This window comes from Canis lupus, chromosome 16, assembly GCF_048164855.1.
Source record: "Canis lupus baileyi chromosome 16, mCanLup2.hap1, whole genome shotgun sequence".
Taxonomy (NCBI): Eukaryota; Metazoa; Chordata; class Mammalia; order Carnivora; family Canidae; genus Canis; species Canis lupus.
Window position 1 is genome coordinate 39,162,666 of NC_132853.1, and position 13,647 is coordinate 39,176,312.

The window sequence follows — 13,647 nt, forward strand, 5'->3', positions numbered from 1 at the left end:
GGGTTGTTTTTGATTATCAAAGTTTGATACTCTCATACAGCTCTTACTGGTTTTATATTTGAAGGTATAATTTGTATAAATTATGTTCAGGTTTATCCTTTGTAATTTCAAATTTGGATTTTTGTGCCAAGTCTCAAGCCCTCAAGTTTCTTGAGGGCTGGTTTGTGGCATCAGTTCTCTAATTTGTGATCTGGTCCTATTAAATTCCTTGAGTGGGAAAGTCCTTACTCTGTTTGGCTTTGTCCTGTGTCTGGTTCTTTCTGGGACTGACCCTGCACCACTTCCTACCCTACCCTACTTTAATGGTCTTCATTATCCCAAGCAAGACAAGATGAAACCATGTGGACCACTCAGGGAGTAAGAACTTCAGCGATGGAGAGTGGGAAAAGGAAACACCAGCTTGGCTAAGTGACATTTCTTGACTAGAGTTGTGGCTAGATTTTGTAAGAGTACAAGTGTCTGAGATCTTTTCTCTTTGGGGCTTCCAAGGTTTTCAGAAATTTGACACCATATCACATATCCCATCTTATTTCCCATGACTTTTTTAGGGACGCTAAGGTATAATTTCAGCTATCACTGAGTTCCACTGGGATGTTGCTAGAAATCTCCACATATCAAGGGGCTAGGGTACTATATAAATAATCAATATGAGTAATATAACAATGAAGCGAGGTATTGTGACCGATAGCTTTATTTCTAGGTAAAATATTGAATTTCTTTAAAAAATTCAGGAAGCATTTAGTTAACTTGCAAAAGTAGGTTTATTGAAGCATGAAAACAATTAGAGCAAAATTGTCATTTCAACTTTTTCAAGAGCATTCTAGTAAGAAAAAAGAAGAGGATGCAGAAAAATTGCTTGGTCATCTACTTCTAGATGGAAACTTTTCCCTGATGTTATCCAGAAAGATGGTGAGATTGATATGATTTCTTCATTTGTGTCCTTCTGGTTTTTCTCTGAAAGACACTCTTGCTGATCTGGAAATTGCTTATTTAACTTTCACCTCAGACACATTGCTGACTTGAGATGAGACGACTTTGCCGTCCACTACCTCCTCCACGATGGTCTTCGTCACTCTTGTCTTGTTTGGATCTGAAAATCAGAGAATTACAATGTCGGTCTGGAAACGATCACAGAAGCTCAGATCAAGAGAAATTCAAGTGCATTCTTTAAGTATGTTCTCTCTGGGTTAAGATTTTGTAAACAATAGTATATACTTTAAAAAAAAAATTATTCATGAAAGACACACACACACACACACAGAGGCAGAGACACAGGCAGAGGGAGAAGCAGGCCCCATGCAGGGAGCCTGACGTGGGACTCAATCCTGGGTCTCCAGGATCACGCCCTGGGCCGAAGGCAGGCGCTAAACCGCTGAGCCACCCAGGGATTCCCAGTATATACTTTTTATAAGACAAGCACAGTTTGCCTTTACTTTTAAATTATAAAATGATCATGAACATTAAATAATGTTTACCTCTTCCTTGGACAGAACAGCTTCCGGATCTTGATTCACCAGACATGGACATATCCCTAGATCCCATGTTTCTGGATCCTGTATTTCTGGATCCAGAGTTTCTAAAATCAGATCCTCCAAAACCAGAACCACTAGAGGAAAAAAGAATTGTTTTCCTTTGTAGTTTACAAAGGTGGGAGAAACCCTCCATGCGGGGGTGGGGCTGCTCTCCATGATAAAGGTAAATGTCTTTTGATTAGATTGTCTTTGTGACTTTTTATTATTATTATTATTATTATTATTATTATTATTTAAGTTGGGCATGGAGCCCAACACGGCTTGAATTCATGACCCTGAGATCAAGACCTGAGCTGAGATCAAGAGTCAGATGCTTAACCAACTGAGTCACTGGGTGCCCCACTGTGACTTTTTAAACCAAGTCCAGCCCCCAAACCCCTTTCTGGTTTCATAATATAAGTACACCAAAGGAATGCATTGAGTGGGTTGATGACTTTCATTTACCATCCCTCTCCATCAAGCAGGCGGCGGTAGGTCTCAATCTCCATCTCTAGGCGGGTCTTGATGTCCAGCAGTTGCTCATATTCCGCATTCTGGCATTCGGTCTCGCCCCGAATCTGGCAGATCTGCTCCTCCAGGCTGCTGATCTGCATCTGGATTTCTGACAGCTGAGCCATGTAGCCAGCTTCTGTGTCAGCCAGAGTTGCTTCCAGGGAGCTTTTCTAAGAGAAAAAGCAAATCAAAAGTTCATGGTGAAAAATTAATTTTTTTTAAACAGAAAATCTTATAAGGTGCTAAGAGAACTACACTTTCACACTTTCAAGTTGCAGCCTATGTTGTTCTGTCATTGGTTCTTCAATTTTTGTGGGCATAACAGTTTTTCTTTAAGCTAAATCTTTTATGAAAGTATATTATCTTTAACTGGAATGTTTTATGCTTTCTACAACCGCAAGTGAGTTCTCCTAATGCTGCTTTTATTATGTGCCAAGTGGAACATCTTGGCAAAGAAAGAAAATGGTATCGCGTAACTCCCTGTTGGAGATTTTGCAAACCTCTTTGCACTTACCATGGCCATTTGGGACTGAAGCTCAATTTCCAGGGCTTGCAGAGTACGTTTCAGTTCCGTTATCTCATTCTTGGCAGAACTGGCTGCCCCAGCATCAGTAGAAATTTGTGCTTGCAGTGATGCACTCTAGATAAAAACAAAATGCAGTCATTGCAGCCTGAAGAAATGAGATGAAGTGGCTTGTGCATGACTGCCAGCTCAGGCATCCAGCAGTGAGAATCTACCTGTTTGTTGAATTGCTCCTCGGCCTCGCGGCGATTTTGCTCAGCCAGCTCTTCATACCGTGCCCTCATGTCATTCAGTAACTTGGTCAGGTCAGTTCCCGGGGCAGCATTCATTTCCACAGTCACGTCCCCTCCGGAGCTTCCTTGCATACTCTTCATTTCCTAGTGTGAAGGAAAAAAGACCACAATGATAAAAACAGAAAAGCAGAGATTCTTAAAATGTGCATAGCCAACAAAAAATGGAAACTAGGACACCAAAGGCTACCCCCACTTGCCACCAAATTCAGATATAATTTGCTCATGACTAATTTTTTCCTTGGTCATAGGAGTTGGAAATCCATTTAGATAGAACTTAGTTTATTTTTACAGAATGGATGTGGGGGAAAATATGCAGGCCAGAGTTTAATTTTTTAGTTTAATAATGTGGAACGTGTTCCTACCTCCTCATGGTTCTTCTTCAGGTAGGCCAGCTCCTCGGTGAGGCTCTCAATCTGCATCTCCAGGTCTGAGCGCGTCATGGTCAGATCATCTAGAACTTTCCGCAGGCCATTGATGTCAGCCTCCACGGCCTGCCGGAGATACAGCTCATTCTCATACCTGGAAAGGACAGCAGTAGGACAGGATAGAGCATTTCAGAGTACATCCATTCTTACATATTCAAGAAAAAGATTTTTCCTTGAGCTATTTGCTTATTATTTGAGTAATCTCTACACCCAACTAGGGGCTCAAACTCACAACCCCATGATCAAAGAGTCCCATGCCCCTTTGACTGAGCCAACCAGGCACACTCTACCCGCCCCCTCCACCCCAAGCTATTTGATAAATGAAGGCTACTAAGTTTTCTCTTAGGAATTTTTCCCCTGGAAAGAAAATTATGAACTGAATATTAATTTATTGACGGCCATTTTTTTTGTAACAAAAATTTCATCTTTAATTTGCCTCTTTTTTGTTCCTTATTGGAGTGGAGTGATGGTCTTTAAAATTTACTCTCAGAATGTTTGTCAGTTTAGGTCTTGATGCCCTAAAAGATATTTCTTTAAATTTAGAATCAATGAAACAGACAGATTGCATTTTATTTTCCCCCATAACATTTGTTTGCAAGTCTTCCCTTTTCTTACTTGAGTCTGAAGTCATCAGCAGCCAATCTGGCATTGTCGATCTGCAAAACGATCCCAGCATTTTCAATAGTGGCAGTAATGATCTAGAAAGGCAATAACAGAATCACAGATGCTTTTTACCTGTGTTGGCATGCCCACCTGTGAGGGTAGATGTCCTTCGAGTTGGCTTTTAAAGGTAAATAAATTGCTTTGAAAACTTGCTTAGTAATGACATCTTTACTGATAATCTGGTGTAGTTGGATGACAATTTTCTGTAAAAAGGTAACAGTTTACACATGTACCAAAATAGGCATGGAACATTGTTTTATTAGAACACAGCCCCTCTGCTTATTTCTGCTGCTTTGGAGAAACAGTTATTCTGAAGTTCTTTCCAAAAGTAGAACAAAAAGTGAATTTTACTTCAAAAAGTCTTTAAAAAAATACTTCCCATACAACAGTGGATAAACATTTCAGATTTTGCCACATGCTCATACAATATTTGCACCAGATTTTCTAGGAGGAAAAAGTTGTAAAGATGATTTAAATCTAGCAAGACACTAAAACATGTCAACCTGCCAGAATTAATCACAAAAATATTAGATTAGGCTAGTGTTGACTCATTGCCACCATTTGTATATGTACATGTTAAATAGCTGCTTCGCATTCTATACATTTTGTTCTTATGTAGAAATACTCAAATTTGAGATGCAAACAGATAATTAGTGTGGTTGGATGTCATATACAATACTGTCATAGTTAAAACACACCAAGTACCAATTTTTGCATATGCAACAAGCAAATATGTCTTTGAATAATTCTTGGACTTGAAATCTTCATTACAGGATATAATCTGAATAAGAGCAAAAGACACAGAAATAGTAGAAACACAGTAATAGTCAGGGTCTCACCTGATTCCGGAGATCTTCAATTATTGGATAGTATTTGCTGTAGTCTTTTCCAGATCCACCATCTCCAGACCCAGGCCCAAATTTGTCATACCACTCCCTGATTTTGTTCTCCAGATCAGTGTTGGCCTCTTCCAGGGCTCTGACCTTGTCTAGGTAACTGGCCAGGCGGTCATTGAGGTTCTGCATAGTTTGCTTCTCACCTCCAGAGAAAAGCCCCCCATCACCAATACCACCTCCCATACCACCCCCCATACCACCACCATAGCTGTAGAAGCCTCCACTAGCACCACCACCGAAGCCAGAACCCCCTCCAAAGCCAGACCCCCCACCAAAGCCAGAACCCCCTCCAAAGCCAGAACCCCCACCAAAGCCAGAACCCCCACCAAAGCCAGCCCCAGAGCCTGAAGTTCCTCCCAAACCACCCCCAACTGAGCAGCTACCAAAACCTCCTCCAAAGCTGCCTCCAAAGCCACTGCTTGATACCCCACTGAGGCCACAGCTGCCAGTTCCTCCTCGGAAGCCCCGGGTAGAACCACTCCCTACGCCGCATCTGCTTCCACTGGTGAAGCTGCTCCCACCAACAGACACCCTGGCCAAGCCACTGCCTCCAGCCCTGGAAGAGGAGACACGAGATGAGCAAGACATGGTACTTCTGCAAACGTTTAGCTTGTCCAGGTGAATAGGAAAGGTAACAGTGAAGAATGTATTTGCAAGCTGCCGTTTTGGCCCTTATATACAGACTTTTAGGGTGTTCCTTTTCTGTGTCACTTCTTAATCCCTGTGATAGTTTTGCTAATCTGCAATTGGATAATTTCTTTTTTGTGAACCCACTCTACTGGCTCTTTTTCCGAAGCTAGGTCAGAGCCTCGGGGCATTTACTATAGCAAGAAAAAAATAAGGTGGAGTAAAGCAAAAGCTTTTTTTTCCCCAGAATTACAGTTTTAATCTTTCAGAGGTTTTGATGACTTACGATTCTTTTCTGAAAGAGTAATTCTATTCATTTTGCTTCATGATTTCCCAATTGAAGAACACATCCCCAGATTAGCAAATGCAATTAAAATACTTAATATGATGAGAATGGAAATTTCCCATCAAACTTGTAACTTTTGTTCATATTATGTTCTTAAAGTTGAAATTAGCTTTAGCATCAGCATTAGTTTTAGATTCACTTAATTGTTCTTTTCTATGATTATTTCAATCAGCATATTTCTAAGGGCATGTTTGTGTTGAAGTTTTTTTTTTTTTGTATTCTGAGATCTTCGTATTTTCACTGTAAATAAGAAAAAATTAAATATAATACATGTGTACATGTGTATTATTAGATCTCAGGAACATGTTTATTTGAGCAGGGACTATCCTGGAGAGATTGGAAACATTTTTAGGTGGATTGCTTTAGTGTCAGATGGGAGTTGATTGTTACCCGTGTGATGGTACAAAGATGCTTTTCTTTCTGATTGAATTACTATTTTTTTTCTTTCTGATTGGATTCGAGCCTGAGATAGTGATACCAACTTCCTTCTTTGCAATCAAATCTTAAGAAACTAAGAGATGTTGCTGATTGCATCTTTGTTTTAAAGGTATCTGGAGAAGGAGATCTGAATCCACTTCTGCTAACCAATGTTATTCCTGGAGTCATTTTGTAGATACTATAATGTGGAGTTCCCCTAGTCTACTTTCTGCCCATGTTTTTTTTTTTTTTTTTTTCTGTTTTTGTTGAAAAGATATTTAGAAGAGATACGTATCCACTTCCGATAACTAATGTTATGATTGGGATCATTTTATATATACCAAAATCTAGAATCTTCCCCAGTTCACTTTCTGCTTCCTGTTTTTCTGTCCTTTTGTACTTTAGATTATTTCCGTTGGCTTCTGCTAGTAGTTTCTTTGGTTTAAAAGGTTTTGTTTTGTTTTGTTAAGACATGTACAACAAGCTGTATGCTTCACCTTATAGGAGGTACCTGGTGTCGTCGATTTCAGAAACAGAAAATAGAATAGTAGTTGCCAGTGTCTGAGTGGAGGGGAAATGGGGAACTGTTTAATGGATATAGTTTCAGTTTTGCAAGATGAAAAGAGTTCTGGAGATTAGTTTCACAACAATGTGAATGTACTTAACACTATTGAACATACATTTACAAATGAGATGGTAAATTTTATTTTATGTCCATTTTACCACAATTTTTAAAAAGTGTCTTTTTAAAAAAAGTTAGATGCTTCTAAAAATATTTCTTGGCCTCCTTTGGCTTTATGCTCAAGTAGTGGCTTTGCTTATTTAAAACTTTTATCCTGGCAATCTCTATTAGAAACTATGTGTGTGTTTTAATCTTTATCATCTATCATTTGTCATCCAGTGTTCTATGTTCTCTTAATTTGTCCTCGGACTGCCTTTGATTAGGACACATTATTAAATAGGGGATAATTCCCTTTGCTGTGTAACTCTTCAGGGATTAGCTTTTAGGGGCACCTGGGTGGCTCAGTTGGTTGGGCATCTATCTGCCTTCGGCTCAGGTCCTGGGCTGGAGCTCCAAGTTGGGCTCTCTACTTGGTGGGGTGTCTGCTTCTTTCTCTCCTTCCCTTTGCTTCTGCACGTTCTCTCTCTCCCTCTCTCTCTCTCTCTCTCTCAGATAAATAATAAATAAAAAAATTTAAAAGGAATTAGCCTTTACCTTTACCTGTCCTGTTTTCACGGTAGTGGTATGTTAATATATGTAGGGTGCCATCTCTCCGGACAAGGTGCTTTATAAACCTTAAATTGTTAAGCTGGGAGTAATTTTCATCACACCCTTTTAAGGCAGGTAAAAATGCATCACTCATTAAGGTATATTGGTCATCTTGTCTCATCCCTCCCCAGAGGTAGGAAACCAGGGAAGCCCAAGCACTACTGATTAATGGTATATAAATGCTGAAGAGGAAAAAAAAAAAAATGCTGAAGAGGAGAAACAATCATTGGGCTTCTCTTCCCTTTTAAACTTATGAAATGTTTGGCTAAAAGAAGGTTTAGAGAAAGGAACAAGAGCTAAGTGAAAGAAATCAAATGAAACCAAGAAATTTCAGAGCCCGGGTAGAAAGAGCTTTAAGTGGAAAGAATGAGAAAACAAACAAACAAACAAACAAAAAAACAACAAAAAACCCCAGGATCTTTGGCCTTCAAATTTTGTTTGGGATTTGTATTTTTAGTTGTTATGTGAGCTGTATCTTTTTCACTTTGGCAGCTTTATTCATTTTCTGTTTTGGGATAGCTGGATGTTTGAGTGTTCACTGAAGAAGCTTGTGACAACTGAGGTATTCCATCTTGTGTCATATATACATATATATATAATTATATATATATATATATTAGCTTTCTTCTTGATATAATTTTTAATGCTGACATATATTTCTTCGTTTTTCAAATTCAGATTCAAAATTAAGTTCTAAGATGCTTCCCTGATACTCTGTATTCAGAGAGGACTGCTGGGAAGGGCATTTAACCAATAAAATGGCCATTACTACCTCAAATTCCTTGCCTAATGAGGCAGTGTATAAGTAAATGTAGTTGTAAACCACAGGATTTTCTTCTATTCATTAATACTCCTTTCCATGCATTTTTAATGCTTTCTTTCTATGGGTCTATGTGCATTTCCTTTTGAATGGGTAAACCTATTAAACAGACTCATCCTAATTCTACGATCTGCAAATTCTAGAACATCAGTGTTTAGCAGATTGAAGTTTTTAATTGCATGTAAAAATACAATTTTGTTCTTGCCTGAAGTATTAGAATTCTTTAGTAGATATTGGCCCTCATTGTTTTAAGACGTCCTCCAAACTTAATACTCACTCTCTTTATTTGAAATAATAAATTTGTGAGCCAAAACTCACAAATTAGTTCTTGCCATTTCTTCCATTTGTAAACTGAAAGCTTCAAGAATCTGGTGAGGTTCCAGTGAAACATAATTTTCAGAAATGCCAGTTTCAGTGCCTGGCATCCAGGAGTTGTTCAATCTAATATCCTTTAAAAGAAACAGAGTGACTCCCCCTGTTCCCAATGTCCGGGCTCAGTTAAATGTTGCCCTCAGTTCTATATTGTTTTGAATAGCTTCTTGTTAGCAGTTTATTTTACTTGTAGATAATCATATAACTATGGTTCAATATAGAATAAAACTTCTGCAATGAGTGCAGAATGATTTGTAGATAATAGCCATTGACATTTTTTTTGTCAGATGGATTGCTATTACTTTTTTAAATATTCAGATTAATATAGTGCATGTTTTTAGATTGGTAGGGAAACCAACCACTGAAAGGTGTGGCATATTGTTCCTGATGAATCTTTTTTCTTTTTTTTTTTAAGATTTTATTTTTTTTTAAGTAATCTCTACATCACTGTCCATCTAATGTGGGGCTCAAACTCACAACCCTCAGCTCAAGAGTCACCGGCTCCACTGACAGAGCCAACCAGAGCCAGCCATCAAAAGTTCTACCCTTGATGAATCTTAGGTTGAGAGTAGAATGAACTCGGGGCTCCTATCTTCTGTTTGTTGTAGAGAACTTTATGTTACATGGGTTTCAGATGGAAGCATAAGATCAGAATAGCAAAGGGAAGTAACTGGCCATAGAATATTTGTTGGGTGTTTGCAGAAACTTTTGTGGCAGACAGTATGGAAAAAAGGAAAAGCTCCATTTTGAAGTGTGCACAGCCTTTTTGTAAAATTGATACATTGTAGATAAATGATAAATATTCCTTGAATGATTAAAACACAGTGAGGCTCGACTTTCTTCATGAACAACATGGTAACTGGTCACTTTTATCCCTTACTCTGTGTTCTGTCTTCAAAACCTCTATTCTCTGCCATCTGGGTTTGTGATTGTGTGTGTGTGTGTGTACATGTGTGTTGGAAGTTTGTCAGTGAAAGGAAACACTGTTTGGGGAGCGGGGAGAGAAGGCCATGTCAGAAGCACCTGGGGACAGCCACTGTAGAGAATCATAGTTTAGGCTGTGCCCTGATGGTAGCCACTGTGAGTCCTACCAGGCTCATCTACTTGGAAGAAAGAAAAGAATTTTTTTTGTTTGTTTTGCAGTAATACATGTCCTGAGATGCCATTATCCATAAATTGATTTCAGCCATGTGCTATCTCCGGACACCAAATCACCTACAAAAATAAGGGAGAAATCCACCAGTTCTGTGACTGCTTCTCTTCCTTCATGCCTTCTTTGCTTTTCCTATCCTATTCTCCAGTGCCCTTTTCACTCTTTCCCTTTATGGTTTCAGCTAAGCTTCCTCTTCTCCACCAGCATTGGTTTGGTCATGCCACTTTGCTAAATTTTATTCTGGAGAAAATGACTCAGCTTTGTACTTGTTGAGATCGAATGTTCTAGAATCTCTTCAAGCAGCTCAATTTTCTAGTTTTCCTGAAGATCAGTTAATCAGTTTATGGAGAGTTAAAAGAATGGGCAAATGACTTTGTTGGGGCTCAGGGACTTCTGTCCTCCATGGTCAAAGCCAATACAGATTGAAGTAAGAGAGAGTTTATTGATCATTTTTGCTTGAAAAGTCCCTTGGATCTTTATTCATGCCAGAGAGACACTAGCCTTTGGAGAACCCACAGACATATTTAACCCAGACTGTAATATAAGCAGCAAGGCCCAGCCTCCCGTGTCTCTTGCCACTGTGAAGTCAACCTTTAGGCATTCTCCTCTCTGTCTCTCTGGGCTCAAGCCTTCAAAATCCTTTGTCCCTCTGATCTCAGAAAGGCTGCAGACCTTCAATAAAGGAATCCCAGTGGTAATATAATTATTTCATTGAATGAATGATATTTGATCTAATGGGGTCAGAAGACATCTTCACCTGTTCATGTTCTCTGACCCCTTTCCACCAGGACTGTAGCAAAATTTTATAAAAATTGTTCTCAAATTCTGTTTTTTTAGATGTCTCTAGATGAGGCCACAATTTCCCCCAACTGTAAAACTATTCTACTGGACTACATAATTTTCAAGTGCCCTTCAAAATCTAATATTTAGCAATTTAGTGAATTACTTCTTGGTCAGATTTAGGAAATGTTTACAAATGAGGAGGGATTTTTGTTACTAATGCATAGGCTGCAAAGTTCAGCTCTTGTACTTGAGAACTGGCTTGAGAGTCCTGCTTATTTGGTAGCAATTGTGCCAAATTAGGGGTTAGAATAGATTGTAATTAACCTGAGTTAGAGGCCCTTCTTAACTGATCCCCCAGGGAAGGCCTGATAAAGGCAGCTGACTGAGGATGCTTGGTAGGAATTCTTTCAAGGCAATGTTCTTCAATCTGAGTTACAATTGACCAATTCTAGTTGGCTCTTCTCTTTCCTTTCTCTTTAGAGACCAAACTCTAAAAGTTTGGTCAAGACAAAGCAGAGGGTAAGAAATGGGCTACTGCAAACCATTGGTCAAAATAGACAACGTCTTTGTGAGCCTGGTTAAAGCAAAGAGAGAAGGATTCAAAATATACAAGACTGGAAATGAGATAGGAGACACAACTATGGTACAGGAAAGATTAAAATAATTATAAGAGAGTAGCTTACACTAATCAATGGCGACACACTTGGAGAGCTTTCTAGTAATTAGCCAAATCATTACTACTCTGTGAGTGATCTCAATGTTCATCAGACCAGTCTAGTCAAGGCTCAGTCCAGAGACAGGGACTAGGGCGGGCTCAGGCAGACAGCCTATCTGCACTGGCCCTGGGGCATGTGGGGGGAAAAGGGGCACAGGGCTCACCCAGGAGGGCAGAGCTGTCTAGAAACCATGGTCGAGCTGTGACCTGGAATGAGAAAGGCTCAAGGGATAAGGCAAGTCTGAGTAGATAGTACACAGCTTTGAGCCTGGCTAGAGAGGCTTGGCTGTGATGTTAGGGCCCAAGGGGCCACCTGATAGGGTTACCAGAGTGTTCAGGGAACCCACACAGTGGATTTGCAGGAACATGGGCTATGAAGCCAGATCTTTCCAAGGAGGGGAAAAAAAGGATGGGATTTAGCTCTGATGTGGGAGCTATACTGAATGAAGAGCAGGTCCCAGAAAGCAACTATTCTTCTTCTCTGGTGTCTGTACCCTGGAGAAAGACAGAGAAACGGGGTGCCCAGGGAACTTTGGTTGGAGGGTACTGAAGAAGCCTATGTCCCTCCCAAAGTAAATCCAGGGCATAAAGCAGACAGAAATATTTCTTTTTTTTTAAAAAAAATTTTATTTATTTATTCATGAGACATAGAGAGAAGCAGAGACATAGGCAGAGAGAAGCAGGCTCCTCACAAGGAGCCTAATGCAGGACTTGATCCCAGGACCCTGGGATCACGACCTGAGCCAGAACTGAGCCAAAGACAGATGCTCAACCATTGAGCCACTCAAGTGCCCCAGAAATATTTCTGAAAAGAACTAATGGATGTTATGTACTAGCCGTGACCTACTCATTGTAGAGGACTGAATATTTCTAGAAGCATTTTGACATGATTAGTCCTAGAGCCAAGGACCCAAACCATGCCCTATTTTCTTCCCTTTGTGTATCCAAATTTTACTACCCCTCAAGGCCTGCCTCTTGAACACTTTTCTTGCTCTACCTACCAACTCCTAATTTACCAGCTTCCCTGCTTCCCCACATGCTTCTTTCTTTTGTTCTTGCAGTTTCCACCACATTACTTACCACTTAGCTCTTCTTTTATTTTCCCTTAAAAATTCAAAAAGAAGTGGTGTGTGGGTAGCTTGGTCAGCTGAGCATCCAACTCTTGATTTCCACTCAGGTCATGATCTCAGGGTCAAGAGCTCCAGCTCTGCATAGGACTCCATGCTGGGGGTGGAGCCTGTTTAAGATTTGCTCTGTCCCTCTCCCTCTGCCCCTTCCCCCCACCCCATTCAGCATGCATGCTCTCTCTAAAACAAAAATAAAATAAATGAAAGATAAAAAAATTAAAAGGAACATATTCATTGTGAAAACACTTAAACATGCAGTTTTTCTTTAAAGATTTAAAAATTGTACAAGTAGTACATGTTTATCTCAGAAAAATTGGAAAATGCATATAAACATGTAGCAGAAAATAAAGATCACTCATATTTTCACTAACCACCAATAGTCACTATTAACATTTTGATGTACATTATTCCAGATTTTTAAAAAAGATTTTATTTATTTATTTGAGAGAGAGATAGAGAGAGAGAGAGAGAGAGAGAGCAAGCAGTGGTGGAGAGGAGCAGAGGGAGATGGAGAAGCAGACTCACTGATTAGCAGGGAGCCCTACATACGGCTGATCCCAGGATCCTGGAATCATGACCTGAGCTGAAGGTAGCTGCTTAACTGACTGAGCCACCCGGGTGCCCCTCTTCCAGATTTGTAACAAGCATGTATGTAATTCATGAACAATTATTTTCTTAAAAAAGTAGATGATACTGTATTTATTCTCTTGAAACTCTATTTTTCATTTCTCAGGAGTTGGCTGACATCTTTTCAGGCCAATACACCAACCTGAAAATTCTTTTTTTTTTTTTTTTTAAATTTTTTATTTATTTATGATAGTCACACAGAGAGAGAGAGAGAGAGGCAGAGACACAGACAGAGGGAGAAGCAGGCTCCATGCACCGGGAGCCCGACGTGGGATTCGATCCCGGGTCTCCAGGATCACGCCCTGGGCCAAAGGCAGGCGCCAAACTGCTGCGCCACCCAGGGATCCCCCCAACCTGAAAATTCTTATTGGCTGCATGACACTCCTTCGATAGACTCTGATGGTGGTTTGGTAACAGTCTATTGATTCTTTGCTATGGGATATTTTATTATGTCAGGATTTTCACTATGATAAGTCACTGCTGGAAGGATGAGCGCATAATAAATAACTGTCGTAGGAATGGAATTGCTGGTTCTAAGAATAGCCTCTTTTCTTAATGGCCTTTGA

General features: G+C 39.8%; 1 protein-coding gene across 2 annotated transcripts; it reads right to left on the reverse strand.

Annotated features, from left to right (window-relative positions):
• Positions 1-737: 737 nt before the first annotated feature.
• Positions 738-5,762, reverse strand: KRT24 (keratin 24). 2 transcript variants are annotated; one of them, XM_072780486.1, is made up of 9 exons: positions 5,208-5,750; positions 4,768-4,967; positions 3,881-3,963; positions 3,203-3,359; positions 2,763-2,924; positions 2,539-2,664; positions 1,977-2,194; positions 1,476-1,606; positions 738-1,090 (listed from the first exon to the last, which is right to left on the reverse strand). In XM_072780486.1, exons 1-9 carry the CDS (start codon positions 5,410-5,412, stop codon positions 987-989), a joined length of 1,386 nt encoding a protein of 461 aa, XP_072636587.1. In that variant the 5' UTR covers positions 5,413-5,750; the 3' UTR covers positions 738-986. The 2 variants fall into 2 exon arrangements, with proteins under 2 accessions (XP_072636587.1, XP_072636586.1); XM_072780485.1 differs by having other exon boundaries at positions 4,768-5,762.
• Positions 5,763-13,647: the final 7,885 nt, after the last annotated feature.

Coding starts and splice junctions, on each gene's coding strand:
- KRT24 (XM_072780485.1), bottom strand. CDS start 5,412: ATGTCTTGCTCATCTCGTGTCTCCTCTTCCAGGGCTGGAGGCAGTGGC. Junction 2,925..3,202: donor TGAAGAAGAACCATGAGGAG/GTAGGAACACGT, acceptor CCTTCACACTAG/GAAATGAAGAGTATGCAAGG. Junction 1,091..1,475: donor CTGTTCTGTCCAAGGAAGAG/GTAAACATTATT, acceptor TCTGATTTTCAG/ATCCAAACAAGACAAGAGTG.